Source organism: Aptenodytes patagonicus, chromosome Z (assembly GCF_965638725.1).
Source record: "Aptenodytes patagonicus chromosome Z, bAptPat1.pri.cur, whole genome shotgun sequence".
NCBI classification, from domain to species: domain Eukaryota; kingdom Metazoa; phylum Chordata; class Aves; order Sphenisciformes; family Spheniscidae; genus Aptenodytes; species Aptenodytes patagonicus.
The window spans coordinates 65,365,738-65,392,808 of NC_134982.1; the positions used below are offsets into that span (position 1 = coordinate 65,365,738).

At 40.7% G+C, this 27,071-nt stretch overlaps 1 protein-coding gene across 3 annotated transcripts; it reads right to left on the reverse strand.

Moving 5' to 3' along the window:
* Nucleotides 1-742: 742 nt before the first annotated feature.
* Nucleotides 743-22,438, reverse strand: NREP (neuronal regeneration related protein). 3 transcript variants are annotated; one of them, XM_076362536.1, is made up of 5 exons: nucleotides 22,376-22,438; nucleotides 21,552-21,599; nucleotides 20,061-20,123; nucleotides 6,388-6,465; nucleotides 743-2,427 (listed from the first exon to the last, which is right to left on the reverse strand). In XM_076362536.1, exons 3-5 carry the CDS (start codon nucleotides 20,061-20,063, stop codon nucleotides 2,302-2,304), a joined length of 207 nt encoding a protein of 68 aa, XP_076218651.1. In that variant the 5' UTR covers nucleotides 20,064-20,123; nucleotides 21,552-21,599; nucleotides 22,376-22,438; the 3' UTR covers nucleotides 743-2,301. The 3 variants fall into 3 exon arrangements, with proteins under 3 accessions (XP_076218651.1, XP_076218650.1, XP_076218649.1); XM_076362535.1 differs by lacking the exon at nucleotides 22,376-22,438 and adding an exon at nucleotides 21,704-21,802; XM_076362534.1 differs by lacking the exon at nucleotides 22,376-22,438 and having other exon boundaries at nucleotides 21,552-21,683.
* Between the last annotated feature and the right edge of the window lie 4,633 nt (nucleotides 22,439-27,071).

A 27,071-nucleotide genomic window follows, 5' to 3' on the forward strand; every position in this document is an offset into this window, starting at 1 on the left:
ACGGTGAGATCGGCGGCCATTTGGATCAGGTGCCATGTGTGCATGGTCAGTTTTCTGTGATACAGCTGAAGTCATCAAACCCAACTCAGTCCCTGTGTAAATTCACTCAGTGGGACAGACAATCGGGGCATATGGAATTGCACTTGTTTGGTCTCATGACTGGCAAACTTCAGGGGCAGACCTACATCTGGTATTAATTGGTAGATCACTGCCTGTGTTTTTAAAAAAATGCTGCTTTTTCTGTTTTCTATGCTAAAATGAAACCAATATACGTTCTAAACCTTACAAATGTGGATATTACTTTTTCCCCAAGTAAAACTGTTTATAAGAGAGGACTGTATCAACACTCTTTTAAAGGAAATTACACACACTAGGAAAACAGCCTTTTCATTCAGTTTATCAGAGGTGGAAAATGAAATATATCGTGCTTGCCATGCACAGCCCCACAGTATCCTCCTGGGATTACTAAAAATGGCACCAAGTGTCACATCTGACCCAGCCACTCAGCAGTCTTGAAAGCGAAGTACATGACCACCATTGTCCGGCAGCTATTATTTCCCAGATCCAGGTCTGGTATTTAGGTTATCTTAACAGCTATTGTTTAGCAGACAACAAAAGGAATCACCTTTTACTTCAGCAGATATTCCTGAAAAAAAACTCAGAAGTCACGTAAAGAACAGGTGCAAGCAAACAGAAAAGGAGCCCACCCCTTATTGTAATAAGGAAACAGAGACATCATGACTACCCTTAGAGCTTGCATATTTATTGAACAAATCCTACTAAAATAGCTAAAATACATTGGGTACTTGTAGTGCATTATTAAAGATCACAGTTACAAAAGCCTGCTTTTTCAGCAGTACACAACTGCAACTATACATAAATGCCACAACTGCTGAATATTACTTCTTGCTCTATATACAGCACAGTAGATGTATCTAATCTATTGGAAAATAAAATGTACAAGAAAAGGGATACAGAAGGTGGGGAAAGGAAAGAAACCTAGGAAGTGCAGTGCATGCATTGGTATTTAACAGTCAGAAGCTAAAACAGTTCAGAACAAGGCCTGCCCTGTAAAAGGAAGAGCTAAAAGACAGAGTTATATAAAAAATTAAGGTGGGCTTTCAGACTGTGTCTAACACAACAACACTCCATGAGTAGATGATACTGTTTAGTTTTGTGTTTTGTGTTGTTTTGTATTGATAGTAGTCTGGGAGCAAGAACAAAAATGTAAAGTCCACATGTTGACAGTGCTGTGGAAATGTACTCTTTCCCCTTTAGGACTTCTCCTCCCAGAAATTTGCTGTTTTTCTTACTATATCCCCTATTTTATGGATTCGAAGAGGACATTAAAACTTGTCCCTTCTTTAAAAAAAAGGTTTTAAAAAAAAGACAAAAATCAAAAGAGATTTTGAGAGGTTGGTGGAAAATTATTGCTCGTCTTTCTCCATTAGGTGGATAGGAGTCAGAAAGGAGATTTTACGTAAATTACAGTTTTGTGATTGCTCCCACTATAACTGCATGTTTGTGAGTGGACCCTGATACGGAATCAGTTCCTCACTTGTACACTATAAGTAGTTACTCACCTACAGCACTGAATAAGAAAGCCACACTGAAGACACAAGTAAACAAGTCAGTCCAGTCTAAAGAACAACATTCAGAAAAACAAAGTACCAACACCTTCTCAGAACATGGAAATAAAAAATAACTCCATCAGAGCTACCTTGCCAAGGAGCATATTTAAAGTCCAAAATAGCACCATTCATCAGTGTCTCAAATCCCGTGGCAGCATCACAATCACTTACCACAAGGAAACCATGAGTTTCATACTACTTCTATACATCAAAAGAGTACATGGATAAAATATAGAGATATACAGACAATCGATGAAAATAAACTACTAGGCTTGTTACATCTAAATGAAAAAAAAGGGGGACTCTCAGCCTCTGCAAGAAGCAGTTTGGGATGGTGGAAATGGAGAGAGCATTTTACCAGTTGCATGTGAGCAGTGGAGTTTGAGTAGTGGAAGACATTGCTGTGGTAGAACCAGGCCTGAGGGCCCACCTGTAATGTTTGTAAACATGGATTCACAGTGTGAAATTCTGAGAGCTTTCGCTTGAGTCAGAATGTTAAAAACTATTTTTTATGGTACACGTTTGTCCACTGTTATTCTCTAAAGCAAGGCTCAGAGTCCCATAGTTTCTTCTTACACTTGATGATTTACACAGAAACAATTCCCGATATATGACACCATGACCTCATCAAACCCATACACCATATGTAATACAAATGGAGAAATTATGATTAAAAAGAGTAGAGGTAATCGATTTTGGTGAAATGGTGTCCATAGCCATTCACTGGAACCGGGTATGCACCCTCCACCTCACTTTTCTTCTTGCGATTTACTTCCTTTGAGATGGGGAGACTTCCCTGCAGAGAGGAAAAAACAATATTAGCTGTACTTTGGTGAAGTCTCTTCGGTGGGTTCCTCCCATCTCCTGTCCTGAGGTTTCCATAGTTCCCTACCTTTAGTTCAGAAGTAGATATCTACTAAACATGGCTTAATCACCTGTAAATACTAATGCCACAGAGAGCAAAGGATCGCTTAAAAACAAGGCAAGCCTTGCAGCATCTGAGGAAAACTCTTCACTTGGGGATGAACGAGTGTGCCCCAGGAGCCAAAATGCAAAAGAGTTGAGCCAACAACCATCCTCCACTACTGCACTGGGGAATGCAGGCATTTGTTGTAGCTGGGGAGACCCCAACCATCCCAGCAAAGTTACAGGGGAAGAAGCTATGGAGTGACAACCCTTTCTGCAGCTGACCGCCAGCTGTGCATCCTTACACTGCTCCTCAAAATTATTTTTTTCACTCTTGCCAAACCAAGTGATTTCTGTGCCCTTCATAATAGCTGGGACAGCTCAGACCTAAAACTGCACCTGCAGGTGCTGTGTGTGCAGTAGTTCTGGCATAGAAATATCTGAAAATGAGCAATTACCTATTTTGCACACGTGAAGCACAGTGTCTCAGCATCATGAATGCGAAACTCATGGCCACAAATCTACAGATGGTACTGAGCCCCTTTGAAAATATAACTCAGTACCAACTTGGGTAACCAAGAAACTAATATTAATGGTATTATCTACCAATAAATTAATTTGCTTGCTTGCTTTTTTTAAACCCCAAACTCCATTTTATGGTTCCACTTGGCCTCCAACATAAAAGCTCATCTTAGTTATGAAAGATCATCTTATTGTTAAGAGAACCTTTTACAGCTTAGACCTTTCATCTTATAAACACCTTACAGCTTAAGCAGATAGTGTATGCTGTTAAGTGACTTTCCTATAGTACTTCATCGAGAAGAGAAATCTAAAGGCACAGTAGGGTATAGTGTACTACTTGTCTCTGGACAAGTACAGAGATGGTGTGCCATGCCAGCAGATAGGTTTTTGTTAATCATACTTAACCATCCATGGCTGAAGTCTATGACTATTCAGCAAAGCATTTAACTATATGTTTCAGTTTAAGCCTCAGTAGGAAGCCTAAAGGCTAAGCACGTGCTTAAAGTACTTTGCTGATGCTATGTCACTATGGGATCTTAAACAAAAAGAATTTTAGCTAGTGATATGTTTTGTAAGTTATGGAAAAAATCTGTGGGTTTTGTGTTTAAGAGATCAGAATTGTAAAGGTGTTTTATTACTTTTATTGCTTAGGACATATTTGTCATATAAGCAGATTGCTTTTAGTTTGTTTAAGAAATTGAAGTTATCTTCTCCAAGTTAAATTTTTCTGATCTAAGAGTTGTGAATTTCTGAATTAGGAATTAAACACACAGCAGTCTCACAACTACTAAGAAAGTGCAATTTTCAGCAATTTTCCTTTCCTGGCTCTTCAGAGCCATAATTTTCACTGCAATGTCCGTATTTGCTACATTTAGTTGTGCTGGGAATAAAGCCGCCCCATGGCTTTCCCACTGTCTTTATCACAGGATAAATTCTGCTTTTGGGTACATGAACTCCCCCAGGGTTCTGCACTGAACACAGCCAGGAGCTGTTTTCAGGCTGAAAATCCTTTCCTAAGGGCAAATGATGCCCTCTCCCTTCAAGGCATCAGAAATGGAGGAACTGAGCAGACTTCGATCAGCACATACGCAGAAGGGCTCTGCAAGCCAGGGAAAGAAGTAGGAGTAGAAACATACCTTGCCTTTGCTACAGCCAAGCCAGGGATTTTGCAAGAGACAATTTCAGAATGAAAAAATAACATTCAAATTTTAGTGACTGCACAAACATGTTTCCTCACAGGACTCCAGAAAATTCCATCCTCGTGATATTATTTTTGTTTTTATGTTGACTAAAGTTGCTACTTGTGTATCATTACAGGATATGAGAAGAAAACTAGAAACTTACATATGCAAACAGGCACACCACACAGACCAAAGGCCTGGGCAAATTTCCAAAAGCATTGTGTTGGGCAGTTCCTTTTCAGCTGTGAAAACAATCTCAGTCCTGAAATTCTGCCATACAATCATAAGATAAAAAGTCCCATATGACCCTTCTAGGTCTGGAAATAAATTGTCTTTAAGAAGTGTATCCTTTTATATTTGTTGGTTGCATGAAAACAAAAAAAAAGCACTTTTATCTGAAATAAGAGTTTCAAAAAAATCTATTAATTTTACTTCATTCTTTCAAGTTCTTTAGCATTGAGTACATACAACTGTTGAGCTGAAGGACTGAGCGCTTTCTGCAGTCTTCTTCAGCAATTTGCCCCTATTAATTTTATAAGACAGATGAAAAAAATTAGATTCCAAAGACACCCAGTTTCTGTTAAGGCTGATACTGTGCTGGAAGCTGGATTGTGTGCAGCTAATATTCAAGTTGCTTTTGAAGATCAATTGTGAAATAAAATTTGGAGCTAGTTCTAAAACCTGATCCTTGTAAGCATATGCCAAATATCTTTTGAAGAATTACATGAAGGCTAGAAGAAATGCATCATAATTACAAAGCAGGAATCGAATCACTTTAAAGGAAAAAAGGTGTAATATTTTTTGACCAGTTGAGAAACAATTATCCCTTTTGTTAAACTTTTTTTAAGCTATGCACAGCATAAAAACATGGCTATTCATAAATCCAATATAATGCAGCATTGTTACTAACTATGCTGCACATAGTTCACAGCTTCATTCCTGTGTTTCACGAGCAACTTTAATGATGAATGACAACTTACTAAAAGCTGCTAACTTAAAATTTTGGACAAAAACCATCTAGTTACCACACAGCTGATTCATAAAATTACCAAATACATTTAATATATGTCTAACCATATATAGCACATTCATCGTAATCTGGCATTGCTATCGGCCTACTCAGCAGAACTTCTGAAATACTTTGAATGTTAGGAATGGCAGTACTGCCATATATGTTAATTTAAAGATCGGCACGCTGGCACATGAGTCTGCAAATAGCAGATTGCAAATAGCCCAGCTATAAATTTTAGAAGTTCCTTTATAAAGAAGAAGTGTGGAAAAAATAGTGTTATCCAGATTAAATAGCAGAGTTTTCTTAACAGGGAGCTGGAGTCTAGATAATAATTGAAACTCAATCAAAACAATTTCCCATGTGCTCTGTCCTTTACTTACCTGCCATTTTTTTTGCCAGATTTTGAGTCAGTAATGAAAGGGAATATGAAAATAAAACATGTACATTCTGTGGTTCTGAGTAACTGTTTTATTTTCCTACTCAAATTTCATATCCAGTTTCACATTTATGAAACCAGCAATGGTAACAGAACAAAATCTTACGAATCTTGTCTGACAAGCCACATCTTCTGCATTTATGTTGGGGTACTTATTGTCAAACTCAAATGAAAACTGCCATGCTTTGTATGCTTGTTACTCAAGCCAGGTAAAGCACAAGCAGAAAACTTAACAAAAGAAAAAGAAAAACACCACCACCTCCCTCCTCCTCCTGCATTATCATTGACTTTTTCATCTGTATTGCTAAGAGAGAATTGCCAAAATCAAGCATTCATAACTCAGATGTCAAGCTTGTAAAATCATGAGACAGGCTTAAGAAATATGAGCTCTTGAAAATTACTATGTTTTCTTTCTGGTATGTAGCCAGCAAGAGTCCATGTTTTCTGCAAGCCTGAAGGCTAAAAACATCATTTTAAAATGAAAGCTGAAATCCTCACTTAACTGCCCGGCTCAAGGAGCCAAGGCTTTAAGAAAAACAGAATACCATGAGACTCGTGATGAAATCATGAGAGCTGGCTAGTCTCTTGAAGCAGTCATAAAATAAAATCCATTGAACTTTCAATGTTGGGCTTTTTCCAGAAAACTTTCATCTTAGTAAACTGTTTATTAGATGAAAGAAATTGCGTAAATAACTTTACCTTTGGAAATCCCCCATCCCCTCGGCTGGTTGGAAAGATTTTCTGGCTTACCCAAATCGTTAACCTTGGTTGATAAACCTGTAGTGACATAAATATATACAATTTCTTACTAACAAAAAGAGATTCATTAAATGCAATCAAATGCTGTTCATGTGACAGACCGCATTACTAAAACCAAGAGTCTAATGTCAGTTGAGCTTGACCCAGAGACCTAGCTGCATTTTATGCTCAGTACGTATTTTTGAGTACCCATGACAACAAGAGCTGTCCCTAGAGTATTTCAACGATATTGCTTATGGCAATCTGCATTCAACAGGCTTTTTAAAAAGAGCATAGGATGGATTTTTTTAAAATCTCTTTAAGAAACTTTGTATGAGGATGTCCGTACTAATAAACTTACTGAGGATATTGTGAGACCACATGCCCATTCTCTTCTGCCAGATATCACTGGCGAAAGACTATTTAATGAAGATTATTACTTTTGCTGATGACTGCAGGAGACAAGGGCAACACTGCTTTGATTATCCGTTCACAATGAACTGTGAACTAGAACTTACTACTTTCTAAGATCATTGACACAGCTATAATTCTGTGTTAGCACCCTATATTTTAGACATTAAAGGAATTCCAACACATTATAAAAGACATACAATAAAATTTGTACCTTAAGCAGGATTTAATGCTTAAGGTACTGGCCTATGACTGCTATAGGAAAATTTTCCTATGGAAAATGGGTAAGACCCAAAGCCGGGCGCTGACTACAGTGGGAAGCTAGAGTGAATAAATGCCAGGCTAATACACCTCAGTTACAGTGAATCTGAGCTGGAAACATCTCGTGCTTCTGTTCCTCAACTTCAGGATGAAGATCAGAGCATTTCTTCATCTTGCTCTCATTAAACACTGAAGTGGTCAGGTACAAGTTGCATATGATGCTGAAGATCCTGAATTTATTTTCCTGCTGGGTCTGCCTCCTGGGCCTTTGGGGTTATGTGAATTGAAAATTCTTTCTGCACAATGCCTGAATGTCAAACCATCAATGTTTTGAGCTGAACATTATAAATCACACCATTCAAACTTGTTCGCACTTTGGGAATCAAAACTTGCCTTGTCACTTAAATTCCTGGCAGACCAGCTTTACTCACCTGCTTACTATTGTATTTATATTGAAACCTGAGGAATATTTTCATTTCTTGGAATTGCATGTTGACTATTAGTTCTCACAACTGGACTAGATGTAGCTTGGAGAAATTATCAGAAGATGACTTGAATCATCTTTCCAAGAGAAAATCCTACTATAAAGTAGGAAACAGAGGAGGGAAACTTAAAACACAGAGCCTAAGGCAGTGCCTGAGCTGATAACACTCTCCCATGATTTTCCACAGTACAAACCACAGTGCTTTCTACTGATTAAAGCATCAGATTTTATTTCACATTTTAGATTACCGTATGATCTCAGACAAGCCAGTTAAGCTCTCTGGGTATGGCTAACATAGAATAACTAATACACAGCACAGGGCACTCTGTGAATTCATCAGTTAATGTTCACATTGAATATTTGAGGCACTTGAATGAAAGATACCAAGTAACCCCTGAGCTCTCCTGTTGCTATTTATGATCACTGATTACCCATCCTGCAATTATGCCTTGATTTTATTGTGTAGTCACATTCTTTGTATGAAAACTCATGGTGGGAAACAGCAATAGCAGTTCAGCTCTACCACAGGACATGCGTGCTCAAACCAGCAAAGTATACAAAAATGTGTATTTTCCTGTGTTTAGGAGGAAGGAATAAGCATCATAATACGGTATTACTCATTATGATGAATATAAGCTTCTATGTTTTCCATGGAGTCTGAGATGTATTCAAGTTAGCCCACAGACCTTGTCATCCCTATTAATATTTTAATAGGAATAAAATAAGCACCTGCAGTTAAATGACAAAGAAAGGACCTTCAACTTGAATTCATAAGAACTTAGAGCGACTGCAGTTTGATGGTGGATTTTGGGAGCGGGGCAGGAGGAAAAAGGTGTAAATTGTAAGGTACACTCACAACTATGCTCCAGGGTTAAAAAAAAAAAAAAAAAACAAACCACAACCAAACAAAACCACAAACCCCAAAAAACCCACCACCAAAACCCACCACCACCAAAAAACCTTACACAACCCCCCAGATATCTTTCACAGTAATTTTCTGTGGAGAAAAAAGCTCAGTGATGTCCTATTTTCTTAATATCTCTTCAAAAGTAAGTACTGTGGCCAATATTGGCAGATAATAATCACGTGGATGTACTCCACATGCAGTAACTGCTCTGCTCTAACTGTACCAAAGTCCTGAATGGGCAGCCAAAGGACTTTAAGTATCTGCCTTGTGAGCAATGCTGAAAGGCCTGGGAATCATGGTTTGGATCCTGGCTAAGTGGAGGAAGATTCTGGAATGGAAAAAAAGATACTGGTGTAGAAAAGTCCACTCACGACTTACTACAATCCACCAGGAGAAAAAAAAAAAAAAAAAAAGAAGAAGAAAAGAAAAAAAAGACATCTTGCTATGCTACATGCTTTGTAAAATGCAGAAATTACTTAGATGTTCAAATACACTGATAACTAGAGTGTTAGAAAAATACAGCAAGAACTTTTAGTCAATTATAGCAGCTCAAAACAACTGGTATTAATGTTGCGAGATGAGCTATAGAGAGAGAGAAAAAGTGCAAAGCAATGCTCCATTGCAGAGTAGGATGTAAGGCTTACAACATTCCAGCTGTTAGCATGAAGCAAACACTTCTAAATAAATGCTTCCATTGATACACACCATATTTTCATTTCTTAGTACTTCCTGTGCGACTATTATGCGAGTACAGGCTTGGCTTAAATAACCAAAGGATCAGGATTCAAAACAGAATTGCTGAACTTTAGGATGGACTGAAAAATAAAGTTACTGCAAGTCTATACAATGCATAAAAGCCATATACTGACTCAAACTGATAGCCTCAGTATTTGATAATCACTAGGAAAAAAATTAATCTGGTAAACTTCATCCATAAATTACCAGAGTGGATCACCCCTAAACATCTGACTAACAGGATTATTACCCTTGGAAGCCTGCCTTCCTGGCAGAACATGTGATACACAAAACCATGCACTCCCACTTTGAGAAGTCAGGGGGAAAGAAAACCACTGATCTGGGAAGTGCTGTCTGAGACAGTGTTCTACAACAACAAGCAATTCTGCCTGAAACATGGAGGCCAACTTCAGATAGGCAGTTATGAGCTATGAGGAATATGTTTTCAATTCCTTAGCCTCCATTCTTTTGAAAATATACAAATAATAAAAATTGAGACTAAAAATCAGAAAAAGCAAAGGTGGAGGAAAATAAATGCCCAGTCTATTTACTGGCTCTTACACATCCAGACTCCAGAACTACTTACTGCTGCTTTTTTTTCAAAAACAGAAGGATTTCTAGAGTAGACTCTTCTTTTCTCCTCTGCTCAACAAACTGAGAAACAACTTTTTTGCTATTGCAAAGGCTCTGTTTAGCCAGCATTTCAAAACTCTAATGCCTATTCTTCCATTTTAAGCCATGTCCTCTTTAAGAGCAATAGTAGGGGAGCACAAAGTTTTGCCCAGCTTTAAAACAGATACATAAAATAATTTTAACAGAGCTGGACTAAATCTACTGTATCAGTCACATCAAAATGCTAAAATTAATTTCTTGCTACCCACTCTCCATTCCTACACACTAAAAGCATCTTTCAAACATTCAGGTACATCCATCAAGAGGAAAAAAAAAAAAAACAGATTTAAGACATGCTAAACTTAGTAAAATGAGCACACTCCTGTTAAGCATTCCCAAGGTTTTGCTCTCCCGGGGATGGGACGTGTAGCCAGAAAGGAACGCTGCTCCTCATCTCTGTACCTGTATTTCTTTAACGTAGTTCAGGGATTTTTCATCACCATTGCTTTGTGTTGCAATGACACAAATCAATGGTATTAAGGCTCCTAGAGGAAAAGTTGTAGTCATTTCCTTTCCGGCTGGCCTCAGCATCACTGAAAGTGTCTAGCAGATTTTCTTTCCAAATTGAGTCCTGATACATTTTCTTTTGCAAAAAAAAAAATAACATAGTTGCCTGCTAAGTTGAAACAGTTATAACTTTGCAGTTTCTTAAGTTTCTTTGTTACCAGCTGGTTTGAGCTGTAATGACTTTTCCCAGCACATTCTACCATGTGCTTCTCAGCCCCCCAAGTGCCTCCCACTGCAGTAAAAAGTTCTCTTTGTAACCAAGAGCCCACCAACACAATCCAGATGCATAAACAGCCCCTTCACTGAAAATCCTACTGCACCGCTGCTTGAAGACCAAAGAAATCATTCCGTTAAAATAGCTAATTAATTTTAAACAAAACTGGAAGGAAAGCTTGTGCTAGGATCAATGCATTTACTTCAGTGCAAGTGGTAAACTAATGCTCCCATCTGCAGTAGTTTATTTTTAACACTGTGAGGGGAACATTATGAAAGCATATGATATTAATGTCCACCATATTCCAAACCTAGCGCACAGGATTTAATACATGCAGCAACTGTCAGCTGAATGGTTGCTGCTTCGCAAGAGTTTAGTTGGGTGGCAGACTGCTATCAATCAGCTTTGTCTTCTGAATCTTCTGGAGAGGGGAATGAGAGTGCTCATCGTTACGCCTTATTTCAAAGAACCAGTAAAGTTTTGACGAACTTCTGTTATATTTAAGAAGCTGTACTCATGATCAAATGGGAGGCTGCTGTTGTGACAGGCTGACTCCGAAACAGGCTTAATGAGCAAGCTTTCCCATAATAAACCACAACTTGCCCAAGTTAAAATGCAACTTAATTACCTTAGCTTAATTATTTAAAAATACTGTGAACATGCGGTTTAGCAACTGTGAGGCCTGCCAATTTTGTGAACTTGATCAATTCTTTTCCGTGGCTCTGCATCACAAGTCTGAGCCCCTGGTTGAAATACAGCAAGTTATCCCCAATAACCTGCCTTCACATTTTCAGTATACTGTCAGGGCAGCAGGTTTTTATATCAGTCTTGCTTTCCACATCAGTGCCACGAACATTCAAAAATCAATGAGGAAAAAAAATCATTTACAATCATTCCACTTGGTTAATTCCACATAGCAGATAAAGGTAGATAAATGGCTTGTGAGAACTGATGAAGAGTTATATGGTCATTCTCCTCCTGGCTGGGATTGCTCCAAGTGGCCCACCTTTTGGTGAGACTTTACCTGCCATTACAGTAAGAATTAATGTATGGCAGTATATCAGCAGAACATGGCAGGACAACTGCGCACCTGAACTCGCCTTTGACTTCTGTGTATCAGCATCCTTTGCTGCCTCTGGCTTTTCATGGGGAAGATATTACTGCTGCTTTTTATTCCTCCCCATCTGATGACTCAAACTCACAACCACATAGAGATGAAAAAGCCTAAATGAGACAAGTATGCTTTTCCTTGCATCCCCCTCTCCACGCTGCACATGAATTAGCAAGTTTATTCATTAGGGGTTTTTAGCAGTCCTTGTTCATCACTTCTTCAATTTCTGTCAATTTCACAGAATAGGATGTCATCTGCTCCTTCCGTACACAACATAAGGAAGTGACCTTGGAAGTAGTTTTTCTAGATTTTAAGTACAAAACTTCTCATATAAACCCATATTCATCCATTGTTACTTTCATTGTTCTTAAAGCTTCTATTCTACAGGTTACACTGAAGTATCTGCTTCTATGTAGTCTCCTACCTTGGCTCATCTATATTCTTCAAAGAATTCACTCCTGTCCTCATCCATACTATATAGGTTGCATCTTTTATATATGTACTTACAGCATCCCATGACACGTATAAGAAAATTATCTGAGTGACTGTGCAAAATTCACTAAAACATGCTTTTAACACTAATGGGCTCTACTGCTGCAGAGCCCGTTGCTGCAGGAAAGGATACTAGTAGATGCTAAGCACTGGGAGCCAGCACATTTTTCCAAGAGGTCTCTTACGTGACTACTGGCCTCCAAAACTGAGCATGTACAGTGTTGAGGAGGGGGAAAGCACAAGGTAATCCAGCTTGAGTATATAGTCAGCACACTCCTGACAAGTTCTTTAGCTGGTAAGAACCCTCAACAAAAACTTTAGCTGTCTTCTGGCATACATGATTGAATGAGGTTAGTTCTAGAAAACACTTTCTTTTTCCCTGGAAAAGAATCCTCCCCACACCACCTGAGTGTAATGCAATTTTTAGGCAGAGAGATCAATTTGCACTTTTCTGCACAAGTCAGGATTGTGTGCTACAAGTGCTCTCATGCTGCTTTTCTTCAATATGCAAAAAACATTGCAAAGCATTGTTAATATTTACCATGCATATGAAGAGTAAAAGAAAAAGAAATCAAGAGGTACATTGTGAACGTTTTCATAAATGCTCATCCAACTTCTGACTGAATTCATGAATTGAACAAAGATACTCATTACCAGAGTATCACACTCGTTGAAAGGAAAAGAAATGCAATTATTTCAGAACAATAATAATAAACAAATGTATATTATATGGAAAGTTCCTTTAACCAATAAAATGGCTGCAAACTACTCTATTCCACCAGTAAATCTCTGTGCATGGACTCTGAAACTGTAAAACATTACAGAAATTGAAATAACCAAACCAACCCTCCAGAAAACCAAACCCAAACCCCGGTGCAACCCAGCACCTTTGCCACTTCATTTTGCTTGCCTCTGCACTACAATGGTAGCTTTTGTTATTTTGCTTAACATGCACACACAGAAAAACAGTAACAAGCCTGAGAATTAAAATAGTATTTGAGTTTTCAGTCAATTACATATGAGTTTGTAATTTGCTCTTCAAGTGTAATATGGTAATGAAAAGTTTAATTAGTAACCATTTGTATCTACGCTTAATGGTAACTGCAGAACAAGATGCAGAAGCAAGTCTCTTGTTACAAAGTCAGGTGAACACACAGCATGGCAGCAAAATTCAGGACCAAAGGCTGCACAGTTAACATCTTCAGTAGTTTCATACCCAACGCTGACAAATTACTGGAGCAACAGAGGAGGAAGAAAAGCAGCGTGGTCACAGGCTGACCACAAAGTCCATTTGGCCCAGTCTCCTCGCTCCATCGAGCTTTGATCTTAAGGAAAGACCAGCAAGAACAGTGGCCAGTAGGGGAACTCTGAAGAAAGAATAAGAACAGAGACCGCCCAGAATAGTGCTTCTCCTGTGTGCTCTCCCTGTTCCCTCCTTCCAATTTTGGGGTATACCAAATGTATACACCAAGCTGAATCCCAAAGCATGTTTCCTTTTTTAATGTCCTATAAAATTTCTAAATTAATGGCCTGAATAATGTAACTTGCAGAAGACTTAATACCTCTGCTGTGGACTAAAACTGTTTTGTTTGTTTGTTTAATTTTGTTTAAATTTCTCACACATACCAGAAAGATGACCAGAATTCCAACAAGCGATGTTGTTCTCCAAGTGGCGGCAAGCTCACTGCCTCTGCCGACTGCTTTCCTGCAGAGCCCAGCCACGAAAGCCCTTCCCCTCATGAGACACCGACCTCCTGCCCAACCAGCATATTTCAGGCAAGTATTAAAAGCCCCGGTGGTACTCTTGGAAATGAGAGACAGAACCACGTTGCACAGCCAGTACTTACCTCATTAAAAGAGATGTAACGACCACAGCTGACGACTTTGTAACAGGTGCTTCAAAGCACTGTGGTCTGCAGCATTACCTGCAGTCACCATATTACCAGCATCTTGCGTCATTCAATGTAGCTTAACCGCTACTCCAAATACAAAAAGACAAACTGTATCATGTATGTTATATAGGTTGAAAGTAATAAAATATCCGTGGGTTCAGGGACTCGTCTAATGAGGAGACACACAGGAAAAGAACTTTTCCTGCCAAGCATTGTTTCAGGGTTTTGTTCATGTTGCCTTATATAATTACTTAGCTGAGAAATTAAGGGTAAGGACATTTACCGTATTTCCACAGGATTTTCTTCTGCCAGCAGGAATAGAGTTATTTAAACTCATGCTCTTTCATGATGGAGATTTATCACAGATACAGTCATGTTGAAACAAAGAAGGAAGTTCTGTTCCTCTCTAACTCAGTCTTTTTGAGTAGCTCTACGATGCCAATGTGTGCCTTCTAAACATCAGTGCTGTAAGAATTCACGAGTTCTTTCTGATCATGTACGTATTAAGCCAAGGCTTATACCATCTTCAGTGAGAACACACAGATTTCTTTTAACTTTTTTCAACTTACTCCTGCATAGGTATGCTACGCTAGTAGAGAGACAATAAGGTTAGTGTTAAAAAAATTAATCCAAAAACATTTCTTCCTGCAGGATGAGAAAACGCTACCTGTTCTGAGGTTGGTTTTTTTTACACCCAGTGTTTACAGAAGGAAACATCAGGAACCCTCCCAGGAACATCTACATAGGGATTCATTCAGTAGTGCTACCATGAATTTGCCAGACCAGCAGTCTGAACTGAGTTTCATGTAGCACTCAGACAATGATTCATAGAATCATTCTACATTAAACATTTGAAAAGAACATTTTTGCACCTTTCCAGATTGCACCCTCAACCAATATGGCTTAATGAGGTGAATAAATATTTGAAATAAAAACAAAATACAAATATTTAAAAATATTTTTATTAAAATATCCTGTCCTAGTCAATGATACTAACTGAGTTATTTTTATGAAGTTGTTCTAGGGCTATTAAGTGTAGTCCCTCTCCCCTCTCTTTAGCCATACACACAAGGATCAGAGCTCAGGTGTGGGGCAGCAGTATTCCGATGCAAAAAGAGAAAGAAGATTGTTGGTGGAGGCTTTAGACCCCAAGACTTAAAAATCAACGACTGTAATATTACGAGGTGCATACTAATTCTTATTTCTCATTTTCCAAGATTTCAGCCTTGGTGAAAAAAGCTCAGTAAAGATTTGCCCTGGACAATGTATTACGTAAACCTCCAATTCCATGTGCCAACACAGTTCTGTTCAGATAAAGTATGCCAGTGCATAGTTACAAAATTTTAGCACCCAGAGCATGTATGTTTGTGACTGGGTAGAAACACATATATGCAGAGCTTTTGTCTTTTAATGTACATATAAACTGTACCACAGAAATATCCACAGTATCTGCAGCTTTGGACAAAAATTACTTTTCTTTAAACCCCACTTCAAATTTTTCCAGCCAAAATCAAGTACAGGTGATTTTTCTGCACAGTTGAACAGCTGGCTTGGCAAAAGTATTGCAAAAAGTGAGTTTGTATTTCTGCTTATTTATTTTGTAAACTGGAAAGGCTTTAATTCTCCCTAAGTTTTCAGTAACCAGGTAGTGTTGAGCAAACTGCACCCAATGTATTCTTCATGCACAATACATAAGCGTAATAAAAAAGCACGATATACACATTCAGATGGCCAGAAGTGCTTAGCTTTCATCCCTCTCCATTACTCCTCTTGACCAAATTCTGCCCATGGCTATGCATGAACAGAAGAGGATCTGATACAGTGCTACAGCTCCTATGCAGTTCTGAACTACCATAAAGGAGACTCCAGTTCTAGTTCCAGACTCGGTAATAATCGACAAAAAAGTATGAGTTTTCTCATGCCAGACCAGGAGCTGCTACTTGTCCAGTGTGTATCTAGTATTAGGCTGGACATAATGTCTCATCCTAGTATCTCATTCTTATTATTCCTCAGAGCATATAAAGGGTTCAAAATAATGCCTGCCTCTGCCAGACTAATCCCAGGCTCCATTCTCCACAGATAATCCTAAAGTTATGAACAGTTGGTCCAATTAAGGTGAAGTCGTTCTATAGACAGAGAAAATTACACAATGTGTAAAGATACCTTCATATAACTCACCAGAAAAAGGTTTGTAATGGCTAAACTGGGATGACATCTTAAGCATAAGCTTTGCCTCCTAACTTTCTTCACCTAACTTAAGTGATGTTATACATTTCCCTACGAACTGCAAAAAAAGAAATGGGATGGTGGGGTTTTTTCTCTCTTCAAGCAAATGCAGGTTGTCATTTCTTTCTCTCTGACTTAAAAGCTATTCCCCCAACTGTTTTTCTCTCCAAAAGACCATCATCCCATTTTTCTCTTTTTTTCCCAAGTAAGACTATAAGATGCAGAGAATGCAAATGACAGAGTAACCTCAAAACTGATCCAGTTCAGGCAAGGACATGCTACAGGAAGTGTTCAGCCCAAATGCCCTCCCTCCAGGGCCTTTTTCCTTTGGGATGACACAGCTATAGTGTACAACACCTAGCCTAGAGATCCCACACCACTAGTGCTTAAGAAGAAAGCCATCTAATCGTGGTAAGTCATAACTAAATTAATGAGCTGCTCTAGAATATATTTTGTTTATTTTCAGGTAGGTCAAAATTAAATTATTATGGAGGTATCTGTTTACCGATATACACTTTCATTAGTGTTTTTAGTTTAAATTCCTTAGCGCCTGCACTGCAAGCTCTCAGAACTGAAGTCCAGAAATGAACTGCAATGTGAGCAGGGGAAAAGGACACGCATGAGTGCTTTAGAGGCAAACAGACAGACCACTTTCTCAAGTGTCTACAATGCCTGTTTGATTTCTTTCTTTAAAAACAAACATTTACCATTAAAAAAAGCCTTTCCTTGCTAAAAGTCTTCTTTGAGGTCACAGAAAACTGGACTTAAGACTTCCTTACTCTCACTCTTCTGACAAGATCCTTTATTTCAACGACTGGATCACGTAGGCCAAATAAATGATTAAAACTTTTTTTTTTATTAGAATCTTTTTTTTTAATCTTAATTAGCACTAAAATCTAAATTTGTATGTTATGTCATACAGCACTTTCCATGAAGGTGATATACAGAAATTCTGACATTTCAAATAAATTAAAAATTTAAGCAATTAAAATCACCTCAGGACTTCATACATTGCAAATAAATATAAAAGGTTCTTTCTTCCTTTAGGGGGCCACTGAAGCAAATATATTATACACAAGTAAGGAGAGATCCTTAAATGGCAGGTCTTCTTGTGTAAGACGGCTCAAAATGTCCATGAGTTAAAGGAATAGAAAGTACACTCTTCTGCCTTTCTATTTCTCTTTAAATTATTGACGATGTTATTATTACACAGCTCCAAGATTAATTAACCAGGTATGAGGAAATCATAATTCCAAGTCTAGGAAAAGGAGAAGCAGCACTGAAAACTAACCTGCTAAATCGTTTGCTTTTACTTGTAAGCAGTTTAAGAAACATTTTATCAAATAGGAACATTAAGAAATTAAGAAGGTAAGACAGTGAAGTTAAACCAAGAATCCATTTGTTCTCACTCAACAAGTTTATTCTAGTCACTCTTAATTTTACTGTAAGCTTAACTAAATAATTAATGAACTTTCAGTTTAGCAAGGGAATAAGCAGGCCATTTTTCCCCATTTTTTAAGGTTCAGTTCAGCCTGGTGAAATGTAACAGCTAAATTTTCACCAACCACTGAAAGCAGAGTACAGCCTTTGCATATGCTGTTATATTAAAAAGAAACTAAGCACTTTTACAATCATGTATTTCAGTGCAGAGAGTGTTGATACATAAAGGAGAATTTTTCCTGCAAATTAGAATGGCTAAGGAGACACTTGGAATAAATAACAAGAAATATGCCAAAGACAAGTGCGTCCACTACTGCAAGGAAGGTATATCAGTCGTCTGACTTCAAATTACATTCGGTGTTACTGTGCCAAAAGTGAAAGAAAGGGAAAAAAAGGGTGGTGGTAGGGGAAGAGCTTCTGCCAAGTATCACATCTTAGGCAACCTTGCAAGCTGGGGCAAAACCTAGTCTTTCTTACATTGAAATTCCGATCAAGAGTCACCAAAAAGTGGAATTAGGCCTTTTTGTAACAAATAAAGAACTTTTCAAAAACAGCCAAATGAGATTTTTATTTATGTTACACTGCAAAAAAAAACAATAGGACTAGACAGGTGGGTAACTACATTTTATTTTCTGCATTTGGATAGTTCTAAGTTGTATTTTATGTTCTGGCCTGGAGACTGGCTTTACAAAGCTGATTTCATTGACTACTACAGGAACCTTGCTAGATTTACAGAACCATCTGCTGGTAAAAATCAGTGGCTATTTTATGCCTAACAAAACTTAAAATAATCTTTTGTTCCATAGATAGGCATATATTGCACATAACAGCCTGCATACCATCTCAAAATGTGGGCTGATTGTCACCTTGGTGTTGGTAGGAAAACAGTTGCCTTATCCAATATTCCACAGTTGTGTGAACAAAATGTATTTTAACATGACTTCTATTCACAGTTTAAGTGAATCATTTCCCTTTTAATTCCCCACCCCCAACTATTCATTTATATACAGATGAGCAAAGCACTTTGATGAAAGTAGGTTCCAGAATAGACTAAAACTCCAGAATTTGCAAGTTTATTTTTGCAGATAGGAATGATATAAAACAAGGAGCCAAAAAGAAAAAAAGCCTTTATAACAGATTACATATTTGCTTATTTTAAACATCCTTTGATCATCCCTCCTCCCCCAAATCAAAACAACCCCAAAGAACCAGACAAGGATAATATAATTAATGCAATTAATTTAACCCAGTCTTAATAAGTCCTTGAGAACATGACACTTTAGAAAATATTCTGTGCTAATGTACACCCTGCACAATGCTACTTCAGACAGGCTATTGCCCCATACAAATTAACAGATTTTTGACCATGATATTATCATGTAGCACCCAAAACATATCACATTTATGTCAATACATGTATTCAGACATGCTTCAGTGATAGCTGCATCTTCAATCAAGAATGCTACACAGCATCTAAACTAATTTTGCCTACTTTATCTACTTTTTCTGTAAAAAACAATTTTCTTTGTCCTGCTGATTCTGAGACACTCAGTCCTTCTCAGAGAATACCATATTTAGAGAATATTTAGATGTACACTGTTTCATCCTTAAAATTAGGTATTTGTCAGCAGTAGTATCTCAGAGTATAACAAATGGGCTTTAATCAGTAAAAATATAAACACAATTACCACTGAAGGAAATGGGTCACTGTTGAATATTGTTCAATAAATACATTCCAACTAAGTGCCAGTAAGTTCAGTTAAGCTGAGGCCTAGCCATTTTTTCTGGAACAGATTTGTATCACAAAGAAAGGCTAACCTTCTGAAAAAATTACCAATAATAAGAAAATTTAGTTTGCATCTTATGTACTTCCCTGACAGACTAACATTAAATCTGCTTCACTTACTAAGTGCAATGACCTATTTCTTCTTTTTGGGGGGAAGGTGGCAGGGCTGAAATTATTGCATATTGTTTTGTCTGCATGTATTCCTACATGTGTTACAATGTGTATTTTTCATAGTAACCTAAACACTGCTTGTTTCAATTAAATAAGCCTTACTGCACAAGGAGGGATTTCAGATTTTTATTCAAAAAATGCAAGAAAATCAAAGATCCAACATATGGAGGTTTTCAGAGTACATCAGTCATTGTGTGGCAAATCCCCATAGCCTCAAAAAGTATGTCTTATAAAGGTCGTATTTATAAATGAGTATTGGAGATGGGGAAAGGTTTCTATTTTTACAAAAAATTACTGATTCTTTGCTAAAGCATCTAATTCTTACCATTTTTAGATTCTGTTAAGTCTTGGGATTGCAGTTTCTCTCAAGTAGCACAAGGAGAACAATCTGAAAACAATTTAAAAAAATTAAAAATGAAAAAAAAAGTAATTCCAACTGTCACAGCATTTAATAGTTTTTTATTGCCAGCATTAACAGTGGGTGAGCTGAGTATAAGCTTCAGTGGTTAAGCTTAAAGTCATGCAAATTATTCTAACCACATGTACGCTTAAATATCATGCTTCTCTGCACTTCAGTGGTCTGTAGGCTTAAATATAGGACAAAGGAATCCCTGGTACCTGGATTTGCAGAACCCTATGCTATTCTTAGCACTTGGTACATCTCGGAAGAGCACGATACCTAATGGTTAACACACCTAAAAATCAGTCAAGAGGACAAAAACCATCACCCTATGCTTACTGTAAAGGTGGCCCATTGTTTCCAGGCACACTACAAAGTGTGGTTTTTTGCAATCAAGAAACAAGTATAACAGTGTCAGGCTTTCACAATGTAATGGCCCGAAGAGTAGGTATTTTTGGAAATGGCACTGCATTACATAACCTCCAGTTTTCTCTCTCTCTCTAATCCACACACCCTCCTATTTTAAATAGGGAGAGGAAAAAAAAAAAGAGAGTAGGTCCTACCTCATTTAAATGGTACCTTAAATCACCACTCTCTTAATTGACTGAATTTGTAGCACACCTCCTTTATCAGTTTTCATATAGTGACAAAAATTAAAGTTCTCTTCTATTGATTATATATTTCTTACCTATAGTGTGTATGTATGAAATGTATGAGTCATATGTTTACACACAAGCACACACACACATTGGATTTAAAACTGCAAATTCATATATCTATAAATGTACACATAAACGTTTGAAAGAAAGCACATCGCTAAATGTCCACCAAAATACGTTTGTTTTTGTTTTTTTTTTTTTTCCTCAAAAGAACCACCCAAAATTTAACTGCTGCACATGCAGAAATGCAGAAGGCTGTTGCAAGAATGACTGCTTTCTAAAAATAAACCCCAGCAGCCTGAGAGGAATCCAGTGTCAGGGCGGAGAAGAGGGAGATTCGTTTTACAAGGGAGAAGAAAAGAGACGAAAAACCAATCCTAGAGCCTTGCATGCATGCTAAAAAAGCTAAGTGCGTTAGGTTCAAAAACGCATTTCAGTGTTTGTGGAGTGCAAAAGCGAAAAAAACGAAACAGTTTTAGAAAACCACTTCTCATCTCCCCTTGCATGTGTGCAGAAAAATCCCCAGCCTAGAAATCCAGCGTTAAAGCATAAAGACAAAGAGTTAAATACATATACTGCACGTTTTCTCATCTTCTTTAAGAAAGCCTGTTTGGAAATGTGCACCGAGAGGGGGAAAGGCAAGCTGCAGCAAAGTCCAGCTAAGGACAAAAGGAAATGAAAAGAAACAAAGAGAGAGAGAGAGAGGATTAATTAAAAAAAAAATAAAATTTTGTGGATTGGAATTGCATATACTTACAGACAAAAGCCCCCGCTCCCTGCTCACTTTCTGTCCTTTCTACATGATCTGAAACACAAATGTGGATTAAAAAAGGGCAGCATGCTACAGAAGGGAATTTATAGTTGGGGGAGTGGAGAGAGGGTAGGGGGTGTGGGGAAGAATGACTGCACCTCTTCCAAAGTGCAGCCTTGGAGAAAAAAGAAAAAGGGGTGGGGGTGGCTGGGGGAAAGTCTCTCTCTCTCCCTCTCTCTCAGGCTGGGTTTTGGTTGCCAGTGCTGGCTATATTGAACAATGAGCTAATTCTGATGGTAGCTGGCTGGCTGCCAGCTCTCCCCCCTCCCCTCCCGTCCCCTCCTTACACATACACACTCCCCCTGCCTGCCCGCCCGCTCCCGCCCGCCTCCCCCCGCCCGCTGCTGCAGCGCCAGACTGCTTAGTCTGCAATAATCCGCAGCCCCACGTCCCCCCGCTGTCTAGAAGCCAAGGCAGCGACCGCCCCTCTGCCGGCCGCGCTCCGCCGGGCAGCGCCCGGGGCGGGGGGGCGGCGACGGCGTCCCCTGAGGCGCGGGGCCGCCGCCGCCCGCGGCGCTGAGGGGAGCGGCAGGGCTGGCGGGGAGCCGTTAGCCGTTAGCCGTTAGCGCGCGGCCGTTGGTGGCCCCGCGCCGCGCCGCCCCGCGCGCGCGGGGCCCGGCGCCCCCCTCGCAGCAGCGCGGCGCGGGCCTGGGCGGCGGCCAGGCGCGGAGCGCGGCCAAGGCGCTGCACAGCGGCGGCGCCCGGCCAGCGGCGCGGAGCGGAGGGGCGCGGGGGGGGGGGGGGGGCCGGGGGAGGGAGCAGCCACATACTGTAATAATAACCCTGCAGCGGCAGCAAAGGGCATCTGAGGAGAAGGGGAGGGAGACGGAGGCAGCCGCCCGCCCGCCGTTTCGCCTCGCCTGCGCCTGTCTGGGAGGGAAGAAAATGGTGGGCGGGGAGGAGGGGGCGCCGCGCCGTGACACAGGCGGGCGGGGGCCGCGGCGGGGACCGGCCCCGGGCGGCGGCGAGGGCAGGCGCGGAGGGGGCCGCACGCCGCTCGCCGCCCCGGCGAGGTGCACCCCGCGGGAGAGCCGCCAGCTCGCCGGGTCGGTGCGCGGCGGGGACGGCGGCGGGCCGCCGCGCCAGCCGGGGAAGCGCGCTCCTCCGGGCGCCGAGGAGCGCAGTGGGACCCGGGAGAGAGCGCGAGGGGCCCGCCGCCAGCCGGAGGTGCGGACCCCCGCGGCACGGCGTGAGGGAAGAGCGGCCGGTGGCCGCGGCCCCGCAGGTGCAGCCGAGGTCCGCAGCAGGGCTGGCTCAGGCACCGCCTGTGGGGACGTGAGGCGGTGACACAGGGCGGACGGAGCACGGGCTGGTCCCGCAGTGCGGGCACACACAAGCACTGTAAGGGTAGCTTCTCTGGCCCACGTGCACTTGCAGGACGGGCAGAGACACAGCGCAGCGGCATCCCGCAGACGATTTGTGCCGGGTCAAGCACAGTCTGTCAGGGAGGGGTCCCACGGTCTTTGCAGGAGCAATGTCACTTCATACGTTATCATAAGTGGCCACAGTTCTGAGCCTAGGGGCATAGGACGAGGGACGGAAACAGCCAAGTGAAGTGCAACGTCGCGACACAAAAGACTACGCGAAGGCTCCCGCTATATAGGCACCAGGGGAAATGGAGCAGTGTAGCCACAGCACATTGATGAAGAGCGACAGAAACGGTATACTGCTGCACAGTGTCTCTCCCTAAAATGCTATACAGGGATATATGACCGAAAAATAGAGAAACAAGTGGTAAGAAGCAAGATTCCCTGTTACCCTGCAGTATGTGCAGTTACCTTCCTCAAGGTTAAAAAGTCTGAGGCAAGGGTGGTTAAAATAATATGAAATCATACATGCTTCAGGCTAGTAGAAGATTAAGCCTTCTCTATTAGGCCTAGGTTTTGAGCAGCTAACCTTGTTTTTCAAATCCACTTTTATTTAACTCCCCATGAAACTGCATTTTTCTGTGGTCCACATAGCATTTCCATTTGTTGGCTGGAATCGGCTTGCTAGCATGTCTGCACCTTCCTGACCAGCTACTATATCTCTGGAAATGCTTTGCAAGCCTGTCAGCTTAAGAAAAATTCGGCAGCTGGAAGGGAGAAATGTGAGACATAAGCAGCCCCTGATATTTAAACCCCTGGTAAGCTGTGATAGTAATTCTAGCTTTATGCATTATGATCAGATCATTAGCCCCAGAAATACATAGTTACTACTGCTGGTGTCTGTTCTCCTGCCTGCCTCCTCCACAGCTTGTCACTGATCAACTGTTAGGACTGAAGCACATTAGAGGTTGTACATTTAAACTTAAACTTGAGATAGTTTAGGAGCATTGTTCTAACCTTTTGCTGAATAACAAATACTGCCAGTGCAGGTAGCAGCCCTTCAGTACACACTCAGGTAAGAGCAATGGGTTCCCTTTGGCTGAGGTGCATCTTCTGGCCTGGGGAGTATGTGTCCTAGCTGGTGAAGTGTCAGAGATTCACCACTTGTAGAGATTTGACACTGGGGAATGAAACTAGATACCAAAGACATAACTGTGTGGGAGGTGGGAAGCTTTCATTAATGAAGCCCCTAAGAAGCTGAAGGGGACAATGTTGTCACCCGACACTAAGGGGACAGACAGGTTCTTTTAGGGTTCCTTGGCAGAATGATGATGGCACAAAATCATAGTTACCATTAAAGCTTAACAGGATACTATGATTAGAATAGCACAGAATTTATTATTAGAATGGCACGGGATTTCTACAAGCAGAATCAATATAGTACAATCTATAAGCGTAATACAGGATTTATAATACAACTTAACTTATAATTTCTCATCATCTAGATCCTAACTTAACTTATGACTTCTAATCACCTGGACCCTCTGCAGATCAGGTCAGATCTTAATACACGGTTTGCTGTATCAGTGTAACAATCATAATCTAGACTTGAAAATGATATGAAACAATACGACTCACTCAGTCCTTGGAGGAAGCAGATGACGGTGGAGGCGTCCCTGGCCACCGGAGGGTCCCGGGTCTCACTGTCCAGCAGCAGCTCCGGTCCAAGTTCCCCACTTAGGACTCGTAACTGCTTGATTTTATAGACAGTGCTCTGGGTGCTGTTACGCTTCCCTGTTCTGCGATGGGGTCATCACCAGCACCGGGTTGGCCGGGTGCCTGGGACCTTCAAGGCCGGTAAGGAAGGCGTAATCGGCCTGGCGCCCAGGAACCTTGAGGCCAGTAGGGAGGGGAAGAAGGAATCTGTTTGGTTTGTCTGCTTGGTGCACAGGACCTTCAGGGCCTGATAATGAGGGAAAGGGAATGAATACGTGACCCCCTTGGTCACAGAGAATGGCTGCTTGCCTTATAAAATGGCGTTAGTTATGCTAACCACATTACCAGGGGTCGGGAGCTGGGGGTACCAGTCACAAATGCTGAAGTGGACTGAACATGCCAAAGCTAGTGTAAAGCACGTTGGGTGTTATGTGGCATTTCCTGAAGAGTTGTGAGGAGGAGAGCTATGAGCTCCCAGCTAGACCTGCGGTGTCTTTTTCCCTCCCCTGCTGCCTCAAAACCCTGTGTGCCCAGCTTCTGTAGTCCTTTCTCCATATATACACCTTCCCTCCCCGCACACCATTTGAGAACCTACCCACAGCCTAAAGTTCCTACTGGAACCACCAAGAATGGTTGTGGATGGGTGTAAACCTCCATATGAACCCTTAAAGCCTTTGTTTTCTTCCCAGTGACTTGGTTTCTTACCCCAAGTAAGCAGCCTGGTTTGCTGTGCTGTTTGTACTTGACAGTATCCGGAAAGTCCTACCTGTTTGTTGCCTGTGACAAGCTAAGTTGCTAGGATCTGCTCAAAGTCTGCACTGTTTAGTTTGGTTGCAGTGTCTTAAATTTCCTTTCCCTTAGCCAGCTTCTATTAGCAGCTCTGATGGAAACTAGGAAATGAAGGTTTTAGCTGGTAACAGGAATAAGAGGGCAAAAGCCTGCATGGGGAGAAGGAGGCAGCAGAAGGAGGTAGTCTGGCCCCACCGTGGGGCAGGAGAGGTTCTGCCACTCCTGGTTCTGGAAATGTAATTACATGTCCAAGGTTTGCCAGTCAAAAGCCTAATATGGAGGACGCTGACCCCAGACAATTAGGTGGAAACCGAGAAAGGTTAAGAACCAATTCAAGCAAACTGTTAAGATTGAGCTGAAAATATCTTTGAAAAACACTTTACTGAAATTATTAGTCAAGAAATACATCAAAAGAAATACAATTTTTGATCATGTCTTTGTTAAAGAGATAAAGAGCATTAGGATGCTGAGAAACACCAATAGGTTACCAGCCTATTTGAGAAAAATACTGCCCTCTCTAAAATGCTTCGTTGTGAGGAACTGGAAATCTTTTTGCCCCTGCAGCTGGGACCTTCAGCCTGACTATGAGTCCAGTGCCAGCCTTCCCTCTTTTAGTCTGTAATCACTCATATAAAATTTCATTATTACAAATGTGACATTCAGGTGAATTGTCCTGCTGCCTTCAGGAAAACAGGTTTAACGCCAAGCCTGATTTTTATACCCTGTGGTTACCTAAACCAGTCTGACTTTGTTCTGCGGTCAACTATAGAAGGGGAGGAAAAGTTTGTTCCTGTTGCTACCTGTCATCTGTGACCATTTCTTTTGATTCTTTTTCCCCTTTATTTCTTTCTTTGGCCTGACTTACAAACCCTAAAATTGATAAAACCCTGACCTACAAAGCATTATGATTATACAAATAGCCTAAAACGGGCTTGCAAAGCAGACAGAGTAGTACAGGCCCTTATGGGTGAGGGGAAGGTAAAAGCAGCAGAAGTTACAAAGACTTACTGTAAATAAATCAGCATCTGCGAAACTCCATAGCTTGCAACGAATAGGCATAAAATAGTCACCAGAGAATCACTCTGAAGTTGTCCTTCCCAGTTCTGACAGGGAGCAGCGAAGCTGTATCCTACACTACGGGCCACAATTCCCACTCATCTCACCTCCATCCTTCAGCCATCCAATTCCAACACTGTGCACAACACACGAAACTAACAAGACTCTGGTCTGGAAATGGGTCGGGTTGAAGCCCGACAGAGGCAGTGTAGAGAGCTGCCCACTCACGTAATGAACTGATTGTGGATTGCCTGGAGCACCTGAAATAAGAAGGTGGGAGGAAGGCACATGAAGCTGTTGGTTTGGCAACTGGAGCCAGGTCATGCATGCAACTCATAGTAAAACCATCCAAACCCCCAAATTTAGTTACACTTGTTTGCAGCTTTTGCGAATAGGTAGCTTACATTAATGATATCTGCACCACTGCAGTGCTTTCGTGGATATATCCTAAAAGCACCACATAGCACTGAAAAGAAACCATGTAGGCATAAAGATACAGCATATAATGACAGCTTTCCTTACTCGCAGATTCTTCTGCCTCTTGCGCTATTCCTAGTCTTAAGTTCTATTCATCAAGAAATTAATTCAAGGAAGAAAG